Raw genomic sequence first — 25,341 nt, forward strand, 5'->3', positions numbered from 1 at the left:
CAGAGCTCAGGGATCTGCAAAAAATGTGATTTCAAGAAGTCAAATTTAATTTCTCCTTTTCTGTATCAGTTACTTGTCTCACACTGGTAATAGCCTTTTTATGTCAAATAAGCTCAAGGGGTGGATTTTTTTCCAGGCAGCATCCGCCCCATAGCCTGGAAGAGCTCATTTATATAAAGGGATAAAAGATGATTTTTAAACAACAAGGCATCTCATATGAGGCAGACAGGTATGACTTTTTTCATCATTCTCTAACCTGTATGTCTATATTAACAGTGTAAAAAGGACAAAATGGTGACAGATTCCCTTTAATGGTTGACATTTTCAACACCTGGTCTAAAACATTAGTCTCTCCCGAACCAAAGTATGTACAATCCAAATTTCAGTAGGATAGATTATTTTACATAGCTACATAGATGTAAAGGTTGAAAATGACCTAGATAAATCTAGTTCAACCATCCTCCACCAATTATATATTTTTTTATATATATATATATATATATATATATATATATATATATATATATATATATATATATATTATTATTTTCACTAAATAATTTATAACCCACAATGTTGTGTGTACTGAGGAAATCATTCAGCTGTTTTTTAACAGTTGCTATAGTATCTGTCATTACTATCGCTGGTAGAGCACTCCACAATCTGGCTCCTCTAACTATAAAGAACCGTTTCACAGTGAGTGCTCCCTGGTCCTTAGTATTGTCTTTGGAAGGTAAGTCATGTGCCAGTCCTTTATATTGACCACACATGTATTTATACATATAAATGAGATCACCTCGGAGATATCATTTTTCTAAGCTAAGCAAATCCAACTTTTTGCACCTCTCATCATATGGGAGGCCTTCCACTCCTTGCAATAATCTAGTTGCCTGCCTTTGAACTGACTCTAACTTCTGAATATATTTTTAATTAAATTTGGAGCCGAAAACTGGTTCCTATATTCCAGATGTGGCCTTACAAGTGAATTATAGAGGGCTAACAATATGTTGGGATCCCGGGATCTAATCTCTTTTTTTATACACCCTAGAATCTTGTTTGCTTTTGCAGCTGCTGCTTGCCATTAAGTGCTGCTGCTCAGCTTATTTGTAATGAGAATACCCAAGTCCTTCTCCTTTTCTGTAGTCCAAAGTTTACTTCCATTTATTGTATATACAGCTATAGGATTACTCCGTCCTATTACAGCAATTTTTAAAGTAGCGAGTGAATCATCCTGTGTAAAGATTAGACAAAATCAAAAATTAATTTAAGAATGGACTTTTCCTGAATCAGTGAACATCACACCTTTGAATTCTTCAGTATTCTAGGAAGGAAAATACAACGTTGAGTTAATTCCAACCTTTAACTCTCAAAGCCAGGAGCACACTAACTCAGCTTGAAGTTAAAAGAGATCACTGAGTTTGCCAAATGCTCTACTGCGTTGCCACACATTTTTGTGGAACACATCGCTAATTCAGTATAGAATCACAGATGCACAGTTATGTATGAGTCTATTACCTTAATACTTATTTAAATGGGCATTGCATGTAATAAGTATTCAAGTATTTGTCACATACACTACATCTTTGATTCTATAATTAAACCCCTGTTGTGGAAAAAATTCTATAGTCATACGTGGGCAACTGTACATTATCTCAAAAAGTAGAGCTACTACAAAAAAATAAATTACATATTCTGATTTAGACGACTGAATATACCAAAAATGAAGCCTAGTACCTGAGACACCAAAATTAGTTTTTTTTTTCATTTGTCCCCAGTGTTATCAATATGAGGTTCCCTTAACTATCAGATGTGATCAGAGCTAGGTTAAAGGAGTTTTCATGCAATAACCATCCTACAATGAAACCTGCCTTTTACCTGCAGATTATCCTTATTGCCCGAAGTGCCACAATTTGCCTATCTCTGTCATGTGATGCCTTACTTCTGTGATTTGTCAAACTTCCAATGCTTTCCTGTAGATTTACAGCATGGGAAATGTATTGGACATAGCATGTGATAAATTATATTGACAGTTGATCCTGAGAACAGGTGATACTTTTTGGATGATATATGGGCAGATGTGCAAATTGGACATGATCTTTGCCTGGCAGATGTAGGCATAAGTGTTTTAAGAAGAGAGGCAAAAACTGAAGTAACACATGTAAGCAATTGGTGAGCAGCAGTGACAGTGGATTTTCTCAGATGAAACAGCAAACAAAGAAAACCAAAGTATGCCAGGCCTATTAAAAAAAAATATATATACAGTACAGACCAAACGTTTGGACACACCTTCTCATCTCTAGAACAACTGTTAAGAGGAGACTTTCTGCAGCAGGCCTTCATGGTAAAATAGCTGCTAGGAAACCACTGCTAAGGACAGGCAACAAGCAGAAGAGACTTGTTTGGGCTAAAGAACACAAGGAATGGAAATTAGACGAGTGGAAAGCTGTGCTTTGGTCTGATGAGTCCAAATTTGAGATCTTTGGATCCAACTACCGTGTCTTTGTAGAAAAGGTGAACTCATGGACTCTACATGGCTGGTTCCCACCGTGAAGCATAGAGGAGGAGGTGTGATCGTGTGGGGGTGCTTTGCTGATGACACTATTGGGGATTTATTCAAAATTGAAGGCATACAGGACCAGCATTCCTACCACAGTATCTTGCAGCGGCGTGCTATTCCATCCGGTTTGCGTTTAGTTGGACCATCATTTATTTTTCAACAGGACAATGACCCCAAACACACCTCCAGGCTGTGTAAGGGCTATTTGACTAAGAAAGAGAGTGATGGGGTGCTACGCCAGATGACCTGGTCTCCACAGTCACCAGACCTGAACTGAATCGAGATGGTTTGGGGTGAGCTGGACCGCAGAGTGAAGGCAAAAGGGCCAACAAGTGCTAAGCATCTCTGGGAACTTCTTCAAGACTGTTGGAAAACCATTTTAAGTGACTAACTCTTGAAGCTCATCAAGACAATGCCAAGAGTGTGCAAAGTAGTAATGAAAGCAAAAGGTGGCTACTTTGAAGAACCTAGACTATAAGACATATTTTCAGTTGTTTCACACTTTTTTAAGTATATCATTTCACATGTTTTAATTCATAGTTTTGATGCCTTCAATGTGAATCTACAATTTTCATAGTCCTGAAAATAAAGAAAACTCTTTGAATGAGAAGGTGTGTCTAAACGTTTGGTCTGTACTGTAATATATAGGCCAAGTTGTCATAACAATATTGTCAGGCCTATACAGTATGCAAGTCTATTCATACAATTTGTGATTTGAGTATCAGAAGAGGCCCTAACCATCATGTATATTTTATCACTTTTTTATTTTTAGAGAACAGAAGAATCTTTTATCCCAGTGCAACTGTTTGCACTACATTCAATATAATTACATATTTGGATGATTATATGATAGAGAGATAGAGATAGATGGATAGATAGATAGATAGATAGATAGATAGATAGATAGATAGAAAAAAACCTGAATTCCCACATAGTTTTTTTTGAGAATTATTTTTACAATGTATATTTTGTGGAGAAATTGACCTCGAAATATGATTCTCCTAATCAGTATGATTATGGTGATAGCAAAGATGTTCAGTTTTTTATTATTTTAATGATGCTTTTTCACCACTAATATTAAAAAAGAGATTTGTTTTATTTTTTTTTTAATCAGAAGTTTGCCCCCCAAATTTTTGAGGCTAGTGTCTCCATTTTCTAAGACCCTCAATGTTTTCATTTTCGGTCCATAGGACTATGTGAATGGGTACAATTTTGGGATAGTCCTTATGTTTAGATTGCATGTTACAACAGTTTTTTGTGGTATTGCAGAGACAAAAGAAACTTCACTTTTGGCATTCTTCAATTTTTTTGTTTACCGTTTTTACCAAGCGTGTTAATTATTTCTATATTTTTATAGATTGGACTTTTCTGAATGAGGCAATACCACATATGTGTATTTTTTATATTTTTATATCTTTGTTATTAATGGGAAAAAGGTTTTCTTTTTACTTCTTGAGAGAGAGAGACCCTACTGATCATAAAAGCTGATGCTCTACATGAGAAAGAGAAAACCCTGCTGACCATAAGAGCTTACACTCTTTAGGAGAGCAAGAGACAGATAGAGTGGACCCTACTGATCATAAGAGCTTACACTCTATAGGAGAAAGAGGACCCTACTGATCATTAGAACTTACACTGTACCTGAGAGAGGACCCTGTTGACCATAGGAGCTTGCACTCTATAGGGGAGAGAGAGGAACCTCCTGACCATAGGAGCTTAAACTCTACAGAAAAGAGAGGACCCTGCTGACCATAAGTGCTTACATTTTACAGAAGAGAGAAGGACCCTACTGATCATAATGGCTTATGCTCTACATGAGAGAGAACCCTGCTGACCATAAGAGGTTAAACTCTATAGAAGAGAGAGAGGTCCCTGCTGATCATACGTGCTTACATTCTATAGGAGAGAGGACACCACTGTTCATTAGAGCTTACACTCTACAGAAGAGAGAGAGAAAGAGGAAACTGGTGACTATAAGAGCTTAAATGCTATAGGAGAGAGAGGGCATCACTGATCATAAGAGCTTACACTCTACTTGAGAGAAAGAGAAGACCCAATGATCATAGAGATTACAATTTCAGGAAATTCGACTCAAGCTCAATCTCAAGTTGCTATAGGTGTCAGATTATACTTTTCTGTGTGGTGATAGCCCAGGGCTGTACTATCTTCATTTGTTTAACCATGGCTATATCTCTATATAGATAATAATAGACAGGTTGATAAATAGATAGATAGATAGATAGACAGATAGATAGATAGATAGATAGATAGATAGATAGACAGATAGACAGACAGACAGACAGACAGACATACTGAATGTTGTTAGTTGTTTAACCATAACTTTCTTACATTAAATTTTAGAATAAAAAATATAAAGTAAAATAATATACATTAAAAGATAGAAATAGTAATATTTGCCTTTATACCCACAGTAACTCAGTACATTTTTACTCTTGTCTATATCATGATAAAAATCTTTATTACCTCAATGTGGATCTGAGGTTTATATCTTTTGGCCAAGTCAGAGATGTTTAAACCATTATAATAAAGATTTTCAATGCATCCATGAAAGTTCTTCCGCAGCAGTGATGCTGATTTTCCTTGTGATGCGATCCCTCCAAAGCTAAGCTTAGAAGAAAATAAAATCAATATAGCCATTAAGCCAGTTATAATGTGTACTACAGAATCGTGCAGTTACATTTTTAATTGAGCATTTAATTACTGCATTTTCTTCTAGGTTTTCCTAGCTTTCTTAATTCATTTTATTTCTTTTCTCCACTAGAGAATATTAAATTTGAAATATAATTGATTTTAAATAAAAACATATTATTTAGCATTTGACAAGATGGCCATTTTGTGGCTAAGGGACAATAGTTTGGTGATAGTCTTCTCGTTCTCTGCTATGTGGCAGACTACCTAATTGTGGCACTGTTATGTATAAACATTCAAATGACTACACTTTTACATTTTTACTTTAATTTCATTAGTCATTGGCAGCTACTGTCCATTTTCATGATTATTACATATAATATTTGTTAATATTTGAACCAGAACAGAATCTGTAGATACGTATATTTTATCAGTTGTCAAAAATTCTAAATTAAAAATATATAAGATATGCAAAACAATAGCTGAAACTGCATATTATTATCAGTTTGCTTTTCACATGCTTAATGTTTGCATATACAGGCTGTTCAATTACATTGCAGATTATATACATGTTACATGATATATGATATATGATAGATACAGTAGGAAGAAGTGGTTGCAACAAATTTATTATGGCTCTAACGTAATTATTATTATTATTATTATTATTTATTTATAGAGCACCATTAATTCCATGGTGCTGTACATGAGAAGGGGGTTACATACAAAATACGTATACAAGTTACAGTAGACAGACTAGTACAGAGGGAAGAGGGCCCTACCCTTGCGGGCTTACATTCTATAGGATTATGGGGAGGAGACAATAGGTGGGGTGTAGGTCAGGCGGCAGCTCCGCACGGTGGTCGGGCGGCAGCTCCGCACGGTGGTCGGGCGGCAGCTGTGCACGGTGGTCGGGCGGCAGCTCCGCACGGTGGTCGGGCGGCAGCTCCGCACGGTGGTCGGGCGGCAGCTCCGCACGGTGGTCGGGCGGCAGCTCCGCACGGTGGTCGGGCGGCAGCTGCGCACGGTGGTCGGGCGGCAGCTCCGCACGGTGGTCGGGCGGCAGCTGCGCACGGTGGTCGGGCGGCAGCTGCGCACGGTGGTCGGGCGGCAGCTGCGCACGGTGGTCGGGCGGCAGCTGCGCACGGTGGTCGGGCGGCAGCTCCGCACGGTGGTCGGGCGGCAGCTCCGCACGGTGGTCGGGCGGCAGCTGCGCACGGTGGTCGGGCGGCAGCGAGTTCATTGTAGATTGTAGGCATTTCTGAACAGGTGCGTTTTCAGGTTCCGTTTCAAGTTTGCAAGAGTAGGGGATAGTCTGACGTGTTGAGGCAGCGAGTTCCAACGTAATAAATTTATCAGTAGCTTACCTTCTAAGGGTTATTCTCATCTTGCATAGAGATATCATATTGATAGGATATAACCTCATTTTTTTATCAGTGGTTGTCTGACTTCTGGGATCCTTTTATAAACTAAAAATGCAGGGACCACTAATTTTTATTTTAATCTGTAAAATCTTGAAACCCAGCCCATCCCATACATTGTGCAGGAAATAATAGTGAGAGTGGTTCAATGCTAAATTAGTTTATTTTATTTTAGTTGAGAAAGAGAGAACCTGGCTGACCATAAGAGATTATACTATTCAGGCAAGAAAAATAGAACTCCACTGACCATAAGAGCTTACAATTTACAGGCGAGAAAGAGAGGACCCCACAGACCATAAGAGCCTATACTGTACAGTCGAGAAAGAGAGGACCCCACTGACCATAAGAACTTACAATTTACAGGTGAGAAACAGGGGACCCCGCTGACCATAAGACCCTACACTTTGCAAACGAGAAAGCGAGGACCCCGCTGACCATGAGCACTTACATTTTATAGATGAGAAATAGAGGAACCTGCTGGCCGTAAGTGATTACGCTTTACAGGTGAAAAAGAGAGGACCCTGATTACCTTAAGTGCTTATACTCTACAGGAGAGAGAGGATCCCGCTAATTAAAAGAGCTTACATTTTCCAGGTAAAAGAGAGACAACCTCACTGGCCATAAGAGTTTACAAATTAAAGGAGAGAGAAGACCCCATGGAATATAAGAGCTTACATTCTGCAGGACAGAGAGGGCCCCAAGGAACATAAGAGCTTACAATCTGTAGGACAGAGAGGGCCCCATGGAACATAAAAGCTTACATTCTGCAGGACAGAGAGAGCCCCATGGAACATAAAAGCTTACATTCTGCAGGACAGAGAGGGCCCCATGGAACATAAAAGCTTACATTCTGCAGGACAGAGAGAGCCCCATGGAACATAAAAGCTTACATCCTGCAGGACAGAGAGGGCCCCATGGAACATAAAAGCTTACATTCTGCAGGACAGAGAGAGAGCCCCATGGAACATAAAAGCTTACATTCTACAGGACAGAGAGGGCCCTATGGAACATAAAAGCTTACATTCTGCAGGACAGAGAGGGCCCCATGGAACATAAAAGCTTACAAATTAAAGGAGAGAGGAGGCCCCAAGGAACATAAGAGCTTACAGTCTGCAGGACAGAGAGGGCCCCATGGAACCTAAGAGCTTACATTCTGCAGGACAGAGAGGGCCCCATGGAACATAAGAGCTTACATTCTGCAGGACAGAGAGGGCCCCATGGAACATAAGAGCTTACATTCTGCATGACAGGGAGGGCCCCATGGAACATAAGAGCTGACATTCTGCAGGAAAGAGAGGGCCCCATGGAACATAAAAGCTTACATTCTGCAGGACAAAGAGGACCCCATGGAACATAAGAGCTTACATTCTGCAGGACAGAGAGGGCCCCATGGAACATAAGAGCTGACATTCTGCAGGAAAGAGAGGGCCCCATGGAACATAAAAGCTTACATTCTGCAGGGCAGAGAGAGCCCCATGGAACATAAAAGCTTACATTCTACAGGACAGAGAGGGCCCTATGGAACATAAAAGCTTACATTCTGCAGGACAGAGAGGGCCCCATGGAACATAAAAGCTTACAATCTGCAGGACAGAGAGGGCCCCATGGAACATGAGAGCTTACATCCTGCAGGACAGAGAGAGCCCCATGGAACATAAGAGCTTACATTGTGCAGGACAGAGAGGGCCCCATGGAACATAAAAGCTTACATTCTGCAGGACAGAGAGAGCCCCATGGAACATAAAAGCTTACATTCTACAGGACAGAGAGGGCCCTATGGAACATAAAAGCTTACATTCTGCAGGACAGAGAGGGCCCCATGGAACATAAAAGCTTACAAATTAAAGGAGAGAGAAGGCCCCAAGGAACATAAGAGCTTACATTCTGCAGGACAGAGAGGGCCCCATGGAACCTAAGAGCTTACATTCTGCAGGACAGAGAGAGCCCCATGGAACATAAAAGCTTACATTCTACAGGACAGAGAGGACCCTATGGAACATAAAAGCTTACATTCTGCAGGACAGAGAGGGCCCCATGGAACATAAAAGCTTACAAATTAAAGGAGAGATAAGGCCCCAAGGAACATAAGAGCTTACATTCTCCAGGACAGAGAGGACCCCATGGAACATAAGAGCTTACATTCTGCAGGACAGAGAGGGCCCCATGGAACATAAGAGCTTACATTCTGGAGGACAGGGAGGGCCCCATGGAACATAGGAGCTTACATTCTGCAGGACAGAGAGAGCCCCATGGAACATAAAAGCTTACATTCTGCAAGACAGAGAGGGCCCTATGGAACATAACAGTTTACATTCTGCATGACAGAGAGGGCCCCATGAAACATAAGAGTTTACATTCTACAGGACAGAGAGGGCCCCATGGAACATAAGAGCTTACATTCTGCAGGACAGAGAGGGCCCCATGGAACATAAGAGCTGACATTCTGCAGGAAAGAGAGGGCCCCATGGAACATAAAAGCTTACATTCTGCAGGACAGAGAGGGCCCCATGGAACATAAAAGCTTACATTCTGCAGGACAGAGAGAGCCCCATGGAACATAAAAGCTTACATCCTGCAGGACAGAGAGGGCCCCATGGAACATAAAAGCTTACATTCTGCAGGACAGAGAGAGAGCCCCATGGAACATAAAAGCTTACATTCTACAGGACAGAGAGGGCCCTATGGAACATAAAAGCTTACATTCTGCAGGACAGAGAGGGCCCCATGGAACATAAAAGCTTACAAATTAAAGGAGAGAGGAGGCCCCAAGGAACATAAGAGCTTACAGTCTGCAGGACAGAGAGGGCCCCATGGAACCTAAGAGCTTACATTCTGCAGGACAGAGAGGGCCCCATGGAACATAAGAGCTTACATTCTGCAGGACAGAGAGGGCCCCATGGAACATAAGAGCTTACATTCTGCATGACAGGGAGGGCCCCATGGAACATAAGAGCTGACATTCTGCAGGAAAGAGAGGGCCCCATGGAACATAAAAGCTTACATTCTGCAGGACAAAGAGGACCCCATGGAACATAAGAGCTTACATTCTGCAGGACAGAGAGGGCCCCATGGAACATAAGAGCTGACATTCTGCAGGAAAGAGAGGGCCCCATGGAACATAAAAGCTTACATTCTGCAGGGCAGAGAGAGCCCCATGGAACATAAAAGCTTACATTCTACAGGACAGAGAGGGCCCTATGGAACATAAAAGCTTACATTCTGCAGGACAGAGAGGGCCCCATGGAACATAAAAGCTTACAATCTGCAGGACAGAGAGGGCCCCATGGAACATGAGAGCTTACATCCTGCAGGACAGAGAGAGCCCCATGGAACATAAGAGCTTACATTGTGCAGGACAGAGAGGGCCCCATGGAACATAAAAGCTTACATTCTGCAGGACAGAGAGAGCCCCATGGAACATAAAAGCTTACATTCTACAGGACAGAGAGGGCCCTATGGAACATAAAAGCTTACATTCTGCAGGACAGAGAGGGCCCCATGGAACCTAAGAGCTTACATTCTGCAGGACAGAGAGAGCCCCATGGAACATAAAAGCTTACATTCTACAGGACAGAGAGGACCCTATGGAACATAAAAGCTTACATTCTGCAGGACAGAGAGGGCCCCATGGAACATAAAAGCTTACAAATTAAAGGAGAGATAAGGCCCCAAGGAACATAAGAGCTTACATTCTCCAGGACAGAGAGGACCCCATGGAACATAAGAGCTTACATTCTGCAGGACAGAGAGGGCCCCATGGAACATCAGAGCTTACATTCTGGAGGACAGGGAGGGCCCCATGGAACATAGGAGCTTACATTCTGCAGGACAGAGAGAGCCCCATGGAACATAAAAGCTTACATTCTGCAAGACAGAGAGGGCCCTATGGAACATAACAGTTTACATTCTGCATGACAGAGAGGGCCCCATGAAACATAAGAGTTTACATTCTACAGGACAGAGAGGGCCCCATGGAACATAAGAGCTTACATTCTGCAGGACAGAGAGGGCCCCATGGAACATAAGAGCTTACATTCTGCAGGACAGAGGGGGCCCCATGGAACACAAAAGCTTACATTCTGCAGGACAGAGAGGGCCCCATGGAACATAAGAGCTTACATTCTGCAGGACAGAGAGGGCCCCATGGAACATAAGAGCTTACATTCTGCAGGACAGAGGGGGCCCCATGGAACACAAAAGCTTACATTCTGCAGGACAGAGAGGGCCCCATGGAACATAAGAGCTTACATTCTGCAGGACAGATGGGGCCCCATGGAACATAAGAGCTTACATTCTGCAGGACAGAGAGGGCCCCATGGAACATAAGTGCTTACATTCTGCAGGACAGAGAGGGCCCCATGGAACATAAGAGCTTACATTCTGCATGACAGAGTGGGCCCCATGGAACATAATAGCTTAAATTATGCAGGACAGAGAGGGCCCCATGGAACATAAGAGTTTACAAATTAAAGGAGAGAGAAGGCCCCAAGGAACATAAGAGCTTACAAATTAAAGGAGAGAGAAGGCCCCAAGGAACATAAGAGCTTACATTCTGCAGGACAGAGAGGGCCCCATGGAACATAAGAGCTTACATTCTGCAGGACAGAGGGGGCCCCATGGAACATAAGAGCTTACATTCTGCAGGACAGAGAGGGCCCCATGGAACATAAGAGTTTACATTCTGCAGGACAGAGAGGGCCCCATGAAACATGAGTTTACATTCTGCAGGACAGAGAGGGCCCCATGGAACATAAGAGCTTACATTCTGCAGGACAGAGAGGGCCCCATGGAACATAAGAGCTTACATTCTGCAGGACAGAGAGGGCCCCATGGAACATAAGAGCTTACATTCTGCATGACAGGGAGGGCCCCATGGAACATAAGAGCTTACATTCTGCCGGACAGAGAGGACCCAATGGAACATAAGAGCTTACATTCTGCAGGACAGAGAGGGCCCCATGGAACATAAGAGCTTACATTCTGCAGGACAGAGAGGACCCCATGGAACATAAGAGCTTACATTCTGCAGGACAGAGAGGGCCCCATGGAACATAAGAGCTTACATTCTGTAGGACAGAGAGGGCCCCATGGAACATAAGAGCTTACATTCTGCATGACAGAGAGGACCCCATGGAACATAAGAGCTTACATTCTGCAGGACAGAGAGGGCCCCATGGAACATAAGAGCTTACATTCTGCAGGACAGAGAGGACCCCATGGAACATAAGAGCTTACATTCTGTAGGACAGAGAGGGCCCCAATGGAACATAACAGTTTACATTCTGCAGGAAAGAGAGTCATACCCAGTGACTCTGGAAATGGAAAATGACTCTGCCATATAATCTGTGATCAGCTGAGAACCACTGATCTGTGATGGCCGTACTGACTCCTACTGTACAATTTATGTTAATCTATTAGATGTCATAGCTGAAGGGCATCATGAGAAAGCCCACAGGCCATGCAAAAAGATATTATCTCACTCTCTAATGTTTTCGCAGTATGGGGAATGGTACTGGATTAGGTTCCCTTATTTGTAAATCACGAATCGAATCTCAAACTGTTCAAATTCACAAGAAACTGCAAATTCCAGAAAATTCATCTTAAACTCAATCCTTCACAGATGGATTCACTCAACTCTACATGTTTGAAGTAAAAATATGTAAATTTATGTAAAATACTTATTTTTCTTTGGACTCACATAAACTTGATATAATCCCAAAATTAGATGAAACAGTGTCACACAGCACCCAAAGAAGAAGATGGGGTTCTACTACAACTTCATATTTTGAAAATTAAATACATACATATTTATTGAACACCTTATTATGGATATATATCTTTAAAATACAGTAAATGCTATAAACAGGACTATATTTACCCCTTCACGCTTTCCATTGCATGAGCTTATATTGACCAATAATCAAAAATTATTTTATTTGGGATATTTTTTATGAACTAACATGACAAAAAACAAACTAAAAAGGGATTACATTTTTTGATTTTTTTTTTTTTTACAACAGCTTAGCTTTTTAAAAATATATTTTGAAAAAAATGAAAAAAAAATAGATTGAGATTGATTACTTGGTTAATTAGAAATCAAATTACTACAAATTACAGTGACTATTATAAAATGTAAAAACATTCTCAAATTAAACATATTTGAGAAAGGGGAAAATATATTTTTCAGACTAGGAATCTATTGAGTATATAACACCTTTTGCACTATGGTCATATTTTATTCCAGAAGTCCTTTTACATTACATAACTCTTTTGCTCTTGAGCTTTTTCACGATCATGCCTAATTTATTATTCATGCCATCTTTTTACATTTGGTTAAGATACTATAATCTTATGTGAGGTTATATAATCAATTTGAGCCTTCATAGGAATCTGCCAGCATGTAGTGAGTTTCTTGGAAATACAGTGTGTATGCTCCTTCAATTACATATCATGGACATATTTTAAGTAATAAAAGTAGGCAGTGGTCCCCAGAAGAAGCAATTATCCAAGAAGTGAAACCATAAAAGGATGTCATGATGTTTCCTTGCCATCTAAGCTACAGAAACCATGAACTTGCTGTTTGCTGGCATCTTGGAATCTTTTCTATAATTCAGGATCAAATAAATGAGTTTTCTTCATAATATTAAAGCTGCTAAACAGATAGCATGAATGAATATGTATTTGTATTTATTTTTTATGAACGTTTACAGTGCAATTGTGCTACATTGAAACCTACCTACAATGATCTCATAAGTTTCTAGGTGTGTCACTGATGAAAAAAATGAAAACATATATCTGTCTTCAACCAAAACCATGCTAGGGTCACTTGGTAGAAGTATTTGTTGCAGGATCTACAAAAAGTGGTGGGGATCAGTCGTTAAATCTTTCACAATCAGGAGATTTTCCATTTTTGTGAACTCGGTTTTTTCCTCAGTTTCTTCCAAGAGCCACAACCTTTTTATTTTGCCATCCACAAAGCCATATGAGGGCTTAATGTTTTGGGATGCGTGTTATGCCGGCGTCACACGGTACGATATATCAGGCGATATGTCGGTGGGGTCACGTCGTAAGTGACGCACATCCGGCATCGTTTGATATATCGTAGTGTGTGACAGCTACGAGTGACGTGAACGAGCAAAAATACTCAACTTATCATTGCTCGTTCACAAGTCGCTCATTTTCAAAAAGTCGTTTCTTCTTCTCTGCGCCGGTTGTTCATTGTTCCCAAGGCAGCACACATTGCTCCGTGTGACACCCCGGGAATGACGAACACAGCTTACCTGCATATTGCCAGCTATGCGGAAGGAAGGAGGTGGGCGGGATGTTTACGTCCCACTCATCTCCGCCCCTTCGCTTCTATTGGCCGGCCGCTGTGTGATGTGGCTGTGACGCCGAACATCCCTCCCCCTTCAGGAAGTGGATGTTCGCTGCCCACAGCTAGGTCATCTGAGAGGTAATATCCAGTGAATACCTCGCCGCTATTCGAGTGTTCGCGAATATTTGACCCTAATGTAAGTCTATGGGAAACTCGAATAATTTTTCGTTGAAAATGTCGGTGACCTGTGGTGACTGAGGAAAAGGCTAAAATGGATGGGAAAAGGCTGAAACAGTATGGGCACAGCCTATAGAAGGTGCCTGACTGCTTTTCTGGTGTCTTTCAATAACGTGCTCAGAGCAGCACGCGGCGTTTACGTAGTCGCCAGAACAGCTCTCAAATCAAAGTAAAAGAGGGGAAATTCCTAAGAAACAGTTTGTAGTGCCTAATAACTGCAATAAAACGTCAAATCAAGCCCTGACCTCCAAAAAAAAACCACTTTAGCATATGTTCACATGTTTCGTTTTTTACATTTTTCCTTCTTTTTCAATTAGAAAGGGCTGTAGCTTATACATTTTATTGGTGTTTGACATAGAAACCAGTGGTGTAGCACCATAGGGATGGGCAATTCACTGGGGAACAATTTGAAAAAAAAATTCTGTTGAGTTAGGTTTTTGAGCTGATTTATACTAAAATTGGCATGCTGATTCCAAAAATGTAGTCAGTTTTTTTCTATCACGTCAAGTTTTTCCTCCTCAACTTACCTGCCATAGGAGCACAATTGCACTGATTTCTGTAATAAGACTTGTTATCTGAGTACAATTCGACTCATATAGAGCTACGTTGCAACTTGTAAGAGTAGTCACAACTGAGACAGTGTGGTGAGAGGTGTGTGCAGCTCCCAATACGTCATAATTATCAATATCTTTACACAAAAAATGTATCATAGTAGGAATAAATAGGATTTATGATAGCTTTTCTCTTTACATTGGGCGCTTAGTTGTAATTTATATATCTTTTATGATTTTTTTCTTTGTTAGTTTTCAAAGCTTGTAACTTTCCATCTCAGTGTTTTGTTCAAATCAAAGTTTATTAGAATAGAAGAAGATAATCAAACAATTGCACAGCGCGCAGGCAGAGGGTATATATCCAAGCTAGCTGCTAAAAACACAACAGTTCTTTGACTACACCTGCGCCACTGGCGACCAAAAATAACAAGTACAATTCGTATGTGTTTGAAATAGGAAGAACAAGTTGAAAAAAAAGAGATAAAGAAGAGGAGGTGGAAGAAGAATTTAGAGACAGTAAAGACAACAGAAACGTGGGAAAGTAAGATGAAAGGGGAAGGGTACAAAGAGTTCCCACCCGAGTGGACGCGCCCTCCTACATCAAAACCACATTTTCAAGGCTAACCTTCTAGGTACAGAAATAAGAGAATGGAAAATTACCTACATACTTGCCCCCCCGTGAATCCATAGACCCATATCCGGTGAGTCCCTGAACATGATCCACGGGGCCCACGTAGCATCAACTTTGTCCTTGTTGCCGAGTGTCTGACCTATCAAGGTCTCCATCCTGAAGATCTCTGCTATGAATTCATCCCGTGATGGGATTCTAGTTTGCTTCCAATATCTTGGAATTAGGTTTCTGGCAGCTGTTAAAAAATGTCTTAATAAACCTTTCCTAAACCCTGAAGCAGAAACATTCCCGAGGGACAGGAGAGCTAACTCTTTTGTGGGCCGGATCTGCCTCAAGGAAAGTTTATTGAGTAACTGGAAAATGCTCTCCCAGAATTATCTCACCGGGGGACATGACCACCAGATATGAGTGAGGGTTCCCCTCTCCTTTTGGCATCTCCAGCACACATCAGAGGCTGATGGAAAGGCAGCATGGATACTCACAGGACACCTATACCACCTAGATAGGATCTTGTAGCACCTCTCCTGTGATATCACATTCAGCGAAGTTTTGCCAATAAAGAAAAGGATTTTGGTCCGCTCCTCAGCCGAGAATGACCTCCCCCACTCTCTCTCCCATTTCCCAAAGTACCCAGGCAAGCCGTCCCTCGCACCTCTGCATCTGAGAAACAAGTCATACAAGGTCGAAATGGTATGGCCTGGAGGATCCTTCTCTAGGCAAAGGGCCTCAAAGGGTGTGAGTGCCCTATAGATGTCTACCCTCCTAGCCATAGACACTATAAAACTTTTCAGCTGTTCGAAGAAGAACCACATATCTTGAGATTTGTTGATATCTGAAGAGTAATTATCTAGGGGTTTAATACCTGTGTCTGAGATAAAGTCACGAATAATAGGATGGTCACTCTTCCTTTTATGGAGGAATGTTGATCTATGGAAACCCAACTGAAAATCTGAATTACTATGGACCGGTGTCAATGAGCCTGGAATGGAGGACAAGTCAAGATATTTATTACCTCGGGACATAAAATTCCGCAATTGCTTTGTGATAAAGGGTACTGTGATAGAGCTGGAGCTGGGTGGTGCTCTGGTCCAAAAAACTACCTTCGGATCAACATCAGATTGCGCGCTTTCGGCTTCCACCAATCTTTTCGTTTCACCTGAGATAAATAGATCCAGAACGCACGTCCCTAAAGAGGCGTAGCTATACAAAAGGAGATTAGGGAGTCCAGTTCCTCCCATATCCCTTGATCTACTCAATATTTTGTGGGAAATACGTGGGCGTTTATGTGCCCAGACAAATTTGGTTATGCTAGATTTCAGACGTGAGAAAAAAGAGGCCGGCAATACTAAGGGGATGGTTTGGAAGTAATAAAGCAGCTTCGGTAACAGGTCCATTTTGATCGCATTTATCCTCCCAAACCATGAAAGCTGGAGTTTGTTCCAGTTATTGAGGTCTAATTCTAACTTCCTGGAAATGTGGCGGTGATTTGATTTAAAGAGGTCAAGGGGATCTGCCGTCAGTTTAATTCCTAGGTATATCAATGAATCCACCTGCCATTTGAAGGGGAGAGAGGCTTTGAGCTGAGTCACCAGCATTGGAGGAAGAGATATATTCAGTATTTCAGATTTATGAGTATTTATTTTAAAATTACTCAGAGATCCGAACCTCCGCAATTCAGCCATTATGTTGGGTAGACTAATGAGTGGAGAGGTAACGTACAGGAGCAGATCATCTGCGAATAAAGCTAATTTATGGTCCTGTTTGTGAAATGTAACCCCTTTAATTGATATATTGCTCCTCAATGCCACCGCCAGATGTTCCATGGTCAGAATATATAATAATGGGGAAAGGGGGCACCCTTGTCTTGTTCCATTACATATTGTAAAGGAATCTGAGAGGGAGCCATTTATTTTGATTTGTGCTGTGGGCGACGAGTAGAGTGCTGTAACTCTGTTCATCATGTGCTCTCCCAACCCTATGTTTTTAAGGACCTGAAACATGAAACCCCAGTGCACCCTGTCAAACGCCTTCTCTGCATCTACCGACAGGATGCACATGGGGATCCTGTGACGTCTTGCATCTGACCTAAAGTGAGTTTCCTGAAGCATCAAGATGGCCACCCGTTGCTTATGACAGGAATATGCTATCTGTTTTTTTTTTTTCAGGGACATTCAAACCTTTAACGTTGAAGGAGCAAAACTTGACACTATCCATAATGCAGGTCAGCTGAAAGCATGATGTGGTATCTGGGGGCTGGTCCAGTCAGGTGAGAGGGAAGGATAGAGAAGAAAGAAAGACAGAGAAAAGAAAGAGCAAGGTTTAGGTCGAAGGACCTAAAAGGTGGATAAGGAACCCTAGTATTAAGTGGTGCAAAATTTCCATGGCAATGGATTGCCATTTGCACTAAGGGGGGTTAGAGGAAGCCAAGAACGGCAGCGAGTCCGTTCCTTACCCCCCGCCTCTAATACAATATGATATATCATTATAAAGCGCACTAACTATACGCTCCCGCTAAAACTTTATCATCTAAAGAAAAGTAAACATCATAACAGGCTATTATTCTAGGCATTGACCCCAATCAGCATTCCCGGTAGGTAAGCAAAGTGTTCAGATCAGGGACAAGATTCTAGTAATTGTAAAAAACAAGAAAATCACATGAGTCTCCCGGGCTTATTTCTCAAAAGGCCCAGATCTTCGCCTCTAGACGGTCCAGCCCCACAGGGTCCGGTCAGTAAAGGCTAGGGGAAGACACTCCCAACCAGGTCCACCAGGTGGAGGGTCCAAGTGGATCTATAACACAAACAGTTTACTGCTTCCTCCTATGAGGTTTAAGTAGTACTTGACCCAATGTCAGAACCTCTGATAACACCTGTGAAATAACACAATGCTAGTCTGGAAAGAAGCAATATTAGGTGACAGAAGAAAGACTTTCAACAAATCACAGTAACTTGCAACAATGCCTTTGATGCAGTTTCATGGAAAGGCCCTCCCCTGTGGCTCCAGGGATAATTGGCTATCATGCCGGAAGGGCCCATGAAGGTTATCCCCAGTAGGAAACAGGGGTGCTACACAGGACCGCTACCCTGTCGGATTGCTCTTGTCAGGACCTCTTTGTCTCCCATGGCGACGGACTGGCTGCCATACTGGGGGTTCCACAGGGAGTTGGGGGCCTGAGGGCCAATCCAGCAGTGCTACCATAGGAAGCTTGAAAGTCCCCAAAAACTTAGCCAGATCTCCGAGTTTGCGAAAGATTGCTGATTTCCCATCCTTATGCGCTGTCAGCTGGAAGGGGAAACCCCATCTATATGGAATGTTTCTGTCCTGGAGGTGTTGGAGCAGGGGTTTTAATGCTCTTCGCAGCTGCAGAGTGCGTCTAGCCAGATCCGGTAATATCTGGACCTGGGACCCCTGGTAGTTGATGGATCCTGCTTGCCGCACCGCGGACATGATGGAGTCCTTTACCTTATAAAAGTGGACTCTACATATTATGTCCCTTGGACGTGAATCTGGAGGGGATTTGGGACCCAGGGCCCTATGTATGCGGTCTAACTCAATCGGCCCAGAGCTTTGTTCTCCCAGAATTTGAGCAAAGAGCTTCTGTGCCATGGCCTCCAGTTCAGGCGTGCCAATACTTTCAGGGATGCCACGGATACGGACATTATTTCGCCGATTGCGGTTCTCTAAGTCCTCTTGCCCTGAAGTGAGCTCATCAATCTTTGCTGAGTGGCTAAGTAATATTTTCCTTTGTAGGGACAACTCAGCAGTAGAGATGAGCAAACCGGTCCCAGTTCGGCTCGAGGTCGGCTCGCCGAACGGGGGTCCCGTTCGAGTTCGGTTTGTCGAACGTTCGACGAACCAAACTCGAACGTATAGGCTATAATGGGAGGCAATCACAAACACATAAAAATGCATTATAAATGTACACAAACAGTTAATAAACATTGCCATAACACTTACCGGTCCTCGCGATCCCTTCTGCACTCTGTCTCCTGCCGCTATTCCATCCGATGATCGCTGAATCCTCCCGGTGACCTGCACTGCCAGCAGAGATGCAGGACCTATCGTGACGTCAAAATAGCCATGTGACCAGTCACGTGGCTATTATCTCATTGGCTACAGACTGGTCACATGACTATGACACGTCATGTAGGAACTGCGAGTGCATCTCTCCGGTACACGGTGCACATATGTGTATCGCCGTGTACCGGCGACATGCTCTAGCACACGGTCGACTCCCCGTTCCATTAGGGACCGGCTGACACAGCCGGTCATTAACGGAGATCACCGTTGCCATAGCAACGCAGTTAGCGGTGACGTCACCGCTAACCGCGGCTCCGAGAGCACCGTTGCTATGGTAACGCATCTGTCAGCGTTACCGCTAGAAGCACTGATCACTCACGGAGTGAAGGCTGCACGCTGCTTCCCAATTGTAGTGAGGATTGTACTGAGGATGAGGTTCCCCAGCCCATGATGGGCTGGTGAACCTCATCCTCACTACAATCGTCACTACTACTACTACACTAGTGAGGATTGTAGTGAGGATGAGATGCCTCAGCCCATGATGAGCTGGTGCACCTCATCCTCACTACAATCGTCACTACTACTACACTAGAAAGAAAGAAGACAGAAGAGCAGGATCGTGGAGGGCTGACAGGGGGTAATAAAGATGGAGTCTCTAATGTGTCTGTGTATTTATTTCTATTAAAGTATTTTTTCTCTGTGTGGTGTTTTTTTTAACCCCTTATTGGAGATTCTTAATGGCCGGGTCAAACGTGCCTGACATTAAGAATCTCTGGCTTAATACTGGCTAGTAAAACAAAGCCAGTATTAACTCATGATTACCCAACAAGCCACCCGGCTCCAGGGCCGTTGGAAGAGTTGGATACAGCGCCAGATGATGGCGCTTCTATGAGAGCACCATTTTCTGGGACGGCTGCGGACTGAAATCCGCAGCAGAGGCGCCCAGAAACCTCGGGCTAACCTGTGCTGCGGATTCCAATCCCCAGCTGCCTAGTTGTACCCGGCTGGACACAAAAATGGGGCGAAGCCCACATCATTTGTTTTTTAATTATTTCATGAAATAAGTGAAATAATTAAAAAAAACGGGCTTCCCTATATTTTTGGTTCCCAGCCGGGTACAAATAGGCAACTGGGGGTTGGAGGCAGCCCGTGGCTGCCTGCTATACCTGGCTAGCATACAAAAATATGGCGAAGCCCACGTCATTTTTTTGGTGGGCAAAAAAAATCTGCATACAGTCCTGGATGGAGTATGCTGAGCCTTGTAGTTCTGCAGCTGCTGTCTGCTCTTCTCCATACAGATAGACAGCAGCTGCAGAACTACAAGGCTCAGCATACTCCATCCAGGACTGTATGCAGAAGTTTTTTGCCCCCTGAAAAAATGATGTGGGCTTTGTCATATTTTTGTATGCTAGCCAGGTACAGCAGGCAGGTACGGCTGCCCCCAACCCCCAGTTGCCTATTTGTACCAGGCTGGGAACCAAAAATAAAGGGAAGCCCTTTTTTTATTATTTCATGAATTTCATGAAATAATTAGAAAACAAATGACGTAGGCTTCGCCCCATTTTTGTGTCCAGCCAGGTACAACTAGGCAGCTGGGGATTGGAATCCGCAGCACAGGTTGGCCTGAGCTTTCTGGGCCCCACTGCTGCGAATTGCAGTCTGCAGCCGCCTCAGAAAATGGCATTTTCATAGAAGCGCCATATTCTGGCGCTGTATCCAACTCTTCCAGCACCTGCCTGCTATACCTGGCTAGCATACAAAAATATGGTGAAGCTCACGTCCTTTTTTTGTAGTTTTTTGGCAAAAAAAATAAAAAATGCTTCCCTGGATTTTCCATTGCCAGTGAAGGTAACACCAAGCAGTGGGGGTTAGCAGCCAGTAGCTGCTTGGATTACCCTTAGCTAGCAATACAAAAAATGCAGCGGGAGCCCATATATATTTTTTTTAATTATTTATTTAAATAACTAAAAATAAAATGGGCTTCCCTGTATTTTGATTGCTGGACATCACAGTGCTTTAAAAATAAATCTTTAAAAAACATGACGTAGCGCTCCGCGGTATTTTTGATTCTCAGCGCAGATAAAGCAGACAGCTATGGGTTGCCACCCCCATCTGCCTGCCGTTACCTTGGTTGGCAATCAAAATACAGGGAAGCCCATTAATTTTTTCTATTTAAAAAATAGTTAAAAAAAAAAATGACGTTGGGTCCCCCCATTTTAGATAGCCAGCTAGGGTAAAGCAGACGGCTGTAGCCTGAAAACCACAGCTGGCAGCTTTACCGTGGTTGGGGATCCAATGTGGAGGTCCCCTCAGGCTCTTTTTTATAATTATTGTATAACAATTAATAATTACACAATAAAAGTAGGGTCCCCCCCAAATTGGATCACCAGCCAAGGTAAAGCGGACAGCTGTGGTCTGGTATTCTCAGGGTGGGAAGGTCCATAGTTATTGGGCCTTCACAGCCTAAAAATAGCAGGCCGCAGGCACCCCAGACGTGGCGCATCCACTAGATGCGCCAATCCTGGCGCTTCACCCCAGCTAATCCCGTGCCCTGGTGCAGTGGCAAACGGGGTAATAAATCGGGTTGATACTAGCTGTAAAGTAACCTGAGATCAAGCCCAGCAGTTTGTGATGTCATGGCGTCTATTAGATACTCAACATCATAAACTGTCAGTACTAACAAAAAAAGAAAAAAATCGACAAAAGAAATTTATTTGAAAAAACAGTCCCAAAAACATTCCCTCTTTCACCAATTTATTGTAAGAAAAAAAATAAAGGGGTCCCACGACGACTCTGGACCGTCTAGAATATGGGGGGGAGACACTCAGGGAACGTATCCCCCATTTTCTAGGAGTGCGGACCCTTCATGTGAGGAGTGTGGGTGCAATGAATCTGCACTCACTCTTCTCGGGTCCACAGCAGCAGAGTCCATGTCATAATGGTTGCTACCAAAGCTGCAATGCCCTGCTCATGAGGTAAGGGCATGCCTAATCAGGAGAACTACTGTAGAGGAAGCTCTGCTCACTGGTATATAGGTGCTCAGAGGTAATAATAGATAAAATTAGTGAGTAACCTCGGCACTCTAAATCTCCCAGACTAAGTCAGTAAGTCACAACGGATAGTAATGCAAAATCACTCTTTATTGGTCTGTATTAAGAAAAAAAAATTTTTCATAAGCATATATGTTTTTGTCCAAAACAAGTTACAAATGACGTTTCGGCCTGAGCCTTCGTCAGATTGGACTTATCTGCATGTAATCATGAAAAATGACAATAATCAGTATCACATAAGAGTGAGAGAACAATAACATAAACTCGAACAATGTAGAGGTACAATTGTGATGCAGCAAAAAAATTGCAACACAGCAAGAAATGAAACACATGATACAAATGTCATAATACAGTACAAGGACAATATAGTAATGACAAATATGGGGTCAGAGTAAACTTAGACAGCTCTGGTACGAAAGAGATGTCAATCATAAAGTAACATGTGCAGTAGGTGTAGAGCTACAGTGTGCATGGCAGAGTTAATGGGTAGACCGACCATAGAAAAAGAATGGAGAAAAAGTGGAGAAAAAGTGGAGAAAAAGTGGAGAAAAAGTGGAGAAAAAATGGAGAAAAAGTGGAGCAAAAGTGGAGAAAAAAATGGAAAAAAAGTGGAGAAAAAGTGGAGAAAAAGTGGAGAAAAAGTGGAGAAAAAGTGGAGAAAAAAATGGAGAAAAAGTGGAGAAAAAGTGGAGAAAAAGTGGAGAAAAAAAATGGAGAAAAAGTGGAGAAAAAAATGGAGAAAAAGTGGAGAAAAAGTGGAGAAAAAAAATGGAGAAAAAGTGGAGAAAAAGTGGAGAAAAAAATGGAAAAAAAATGGAGAAAAAGTGGAGAAAAAGTGGAGAAAAAATGGAGAAAAAGTAGAGCAAAAGTGGAGAAAAAGTGGAGAAAAAAATGGAAAAAAAAAGTGGAGAAAAAGTGGAGAAAAAGTGGAGAAAAAGTGGAGAAAAAGTGGAGAAAAAGTGGAGAATAACTGGAGAAAAAGTGGAGAAAAAAAGTGGAGAAAAAGTGGAGAAAAAGTGGAGAAAAAGTGGAGAAAAAAAATGGAGAAAAAGTGGAGAAAAAGTGGAGAAAAAAATGGAAAAAAAGTGGAGAAAAAGTGGAGAAAAAGTGGAGAAAAAATGGAGAAAAAGTGGAGAAAAAGTGGAGAAAAAGTGGAGAAAAAGTGGAGAATAACTGGAAAAAAAGTGGAGAAAAAAATGGAGAAAAAGTGGAGAAAAAGTGGAGAAAAAAATTCTCCACTTTTTCTCCATTTTTTTCTCCACTTTTTCTCTGCTTTTTCTCCACTTTTTCTCCATTTTTTTCTCCACTTTTTCTCCACTTTTTCTCCACTTGTTCTCCATTTTTTCTCCACTTTTTCTCCACTTATTCTCCACTTTTTCTCCATAAGTGGAGAAAAAGTGGAGAAAAAGTGGAAAAAAATGGAGAAAAAGTGGAGAAAAAGTGGAGAAAAAGTGGAGAAAAAAAATGGAGAAAAAGTGGAGAAAAAGTGGGGAAAAAAATGGAAAAAAAAGTGGAGAAAAAGTGGAGAAAAAGTGGAGAAAAAGTGGAGAAAAAATGGAGAAAAAGTGGAACAAAAGTGGAGAAAAAGTGGAGAAAAAAATGGAAAAAAAGTGGAGAAAAAGTGGAGAAAAAGTGGAGAAAAAATGGAGAAAAAGTGGAGAAAAAGTGGAGAAAAAGTGGAGAATAACTGGAGAAAAAGTGGAGAAAAAAATGGAGAAAAAGTGGAGAAAAGGTGGAGAAAAAGTGGAGAAAACGTGGAGAAAAAAAGTGGAGAAAAAGTGGAGAAAAAGTGGAGAAAAAATGGAGAAAAAGTGGAGAAAAAGTGGAGAAAAAAAATGGAGAAAAAAAATGGAGAAAAAGTGGAGAAAAAGTGGAGAAAAAGTGGAGAAAAAAAATGGAGAAAAAGTGGAGAAAAAGTGGAGAAAAAAATGGAAAAAAAGTGGAGAAAAAGTGGAGAAAAAATGGAGAAAAAGTGGAGAAAAAGTGGAGAAAAAGTGGAGAATAACTGGAGAAAAAGTGGAGAAAAAAATGGAGAAAAAGTGGAGAAATAGTGGAGAAAAAGTGGAGAAAACGTGGAGAAAAAGTGGAGAAAAAGTGGAGAAAAAGTGGAGAAAAAGTAAAGAATAAGTGGAGAAAAAGTGGAGAAAAAAATGGAGAAAAAGTGGAGAAAAAGTGGAGAATAAGTGGAGAAAAAGTGGAGAAAAAAATTCTCCACTTTTTCTCCATTTTTTTCTCCACTTTTTCTCCACTTTTTCTCCACTTTTTCTCCACTTTTTCTCCACTTTTTCTCCATAAGTGGAGAAAAAGTGGAGAAAAAGTGGAGAAAAAAATGGAGAAAAAATGGAGAAAAAGTGGAGAAAAAGTAGAGAAAAAAAATGGAGAAAAAGTGGAGAAAAAGTGGAGAAAAAAATGGAAAAAAAGTGGAGAAAAAGTGGAGAAAAAGTGGAGAAAAAGTGGAGAATAAGGGGAGAAAAAGTGGAGAAAAAAATTCTCCACTTTTTCTCCATTTTTTTCTCCACTTTTTCTCCACTTTTTCTCCATTTTTTTCTCCACTTTTTCTCCACTTTTTCTCCACTTTTTCTCCATTTTTTTCTCCACTTTTTCTCCATAAGTGGAGAAAAAGTGGAGAAAAAGTGGAGAAAAAGTGGAGAAAAAAATGGAGAAAAAGTGGAGAAAAAGTGGAGAAAAAGTGGAGAAAAAAATGGAGAAAAAGTGGAGAAAAAGTGGAGATAAAAATGGAAAAAAATAGAGAAAAAGTGGAGAAAAAGTGGAGAAAAAATGGAGAAAAAGTGGAGCAAAAGTGGAGAAAAAGTGGAGAAAAAAATGGAGAAAAAAATGGAGACAAAGTGGAGAAAAAGTGGAGAAAAAGTGGAGAAAAAGTGGAGAAAAAATGTAGAAAAAGTGGAGAAA

General features: G+C 41.7%; 1 protein-coding gene across 1 annotated transcript in view; it reads right to left on the reverse strand.

Moving 5' to 3' along the window:
• LOC142245804 (contactin-associated protein-like 4) overlaps positions 1–25,341 on the reverse strand; it is a 795,990-nt gene that overhangs the window by 424,634 nt on the left and 346,015 nt on the right. The window contains exon 7 of the mRNA XM_075318773.1: positions 5,042–5,185. Within this exon, the coding sequence (XP_075174888.1) occupies positions 5,042–5,185 (144 nt within the window). The remainder of the gene's footprint in view (positions 1–5,041; positions 5,186–25,341) is intronic.

This window comes from Anomaloglossus baeobatrachus, chromosome 1 (genome assembly GCF_048569485.1).
Source record: "Anomaloglossus baeobatrachus isolate aAnoBae1 chromosome 1, aAnoBae1.hap1, whole genome shotgun sequence".
NCBI lineage: Eukaryota > Metazoa > Chordata > Amphibia > Anura > Aromobatidae > Anomaloglossus > Anomaloglossus baeobatrachus.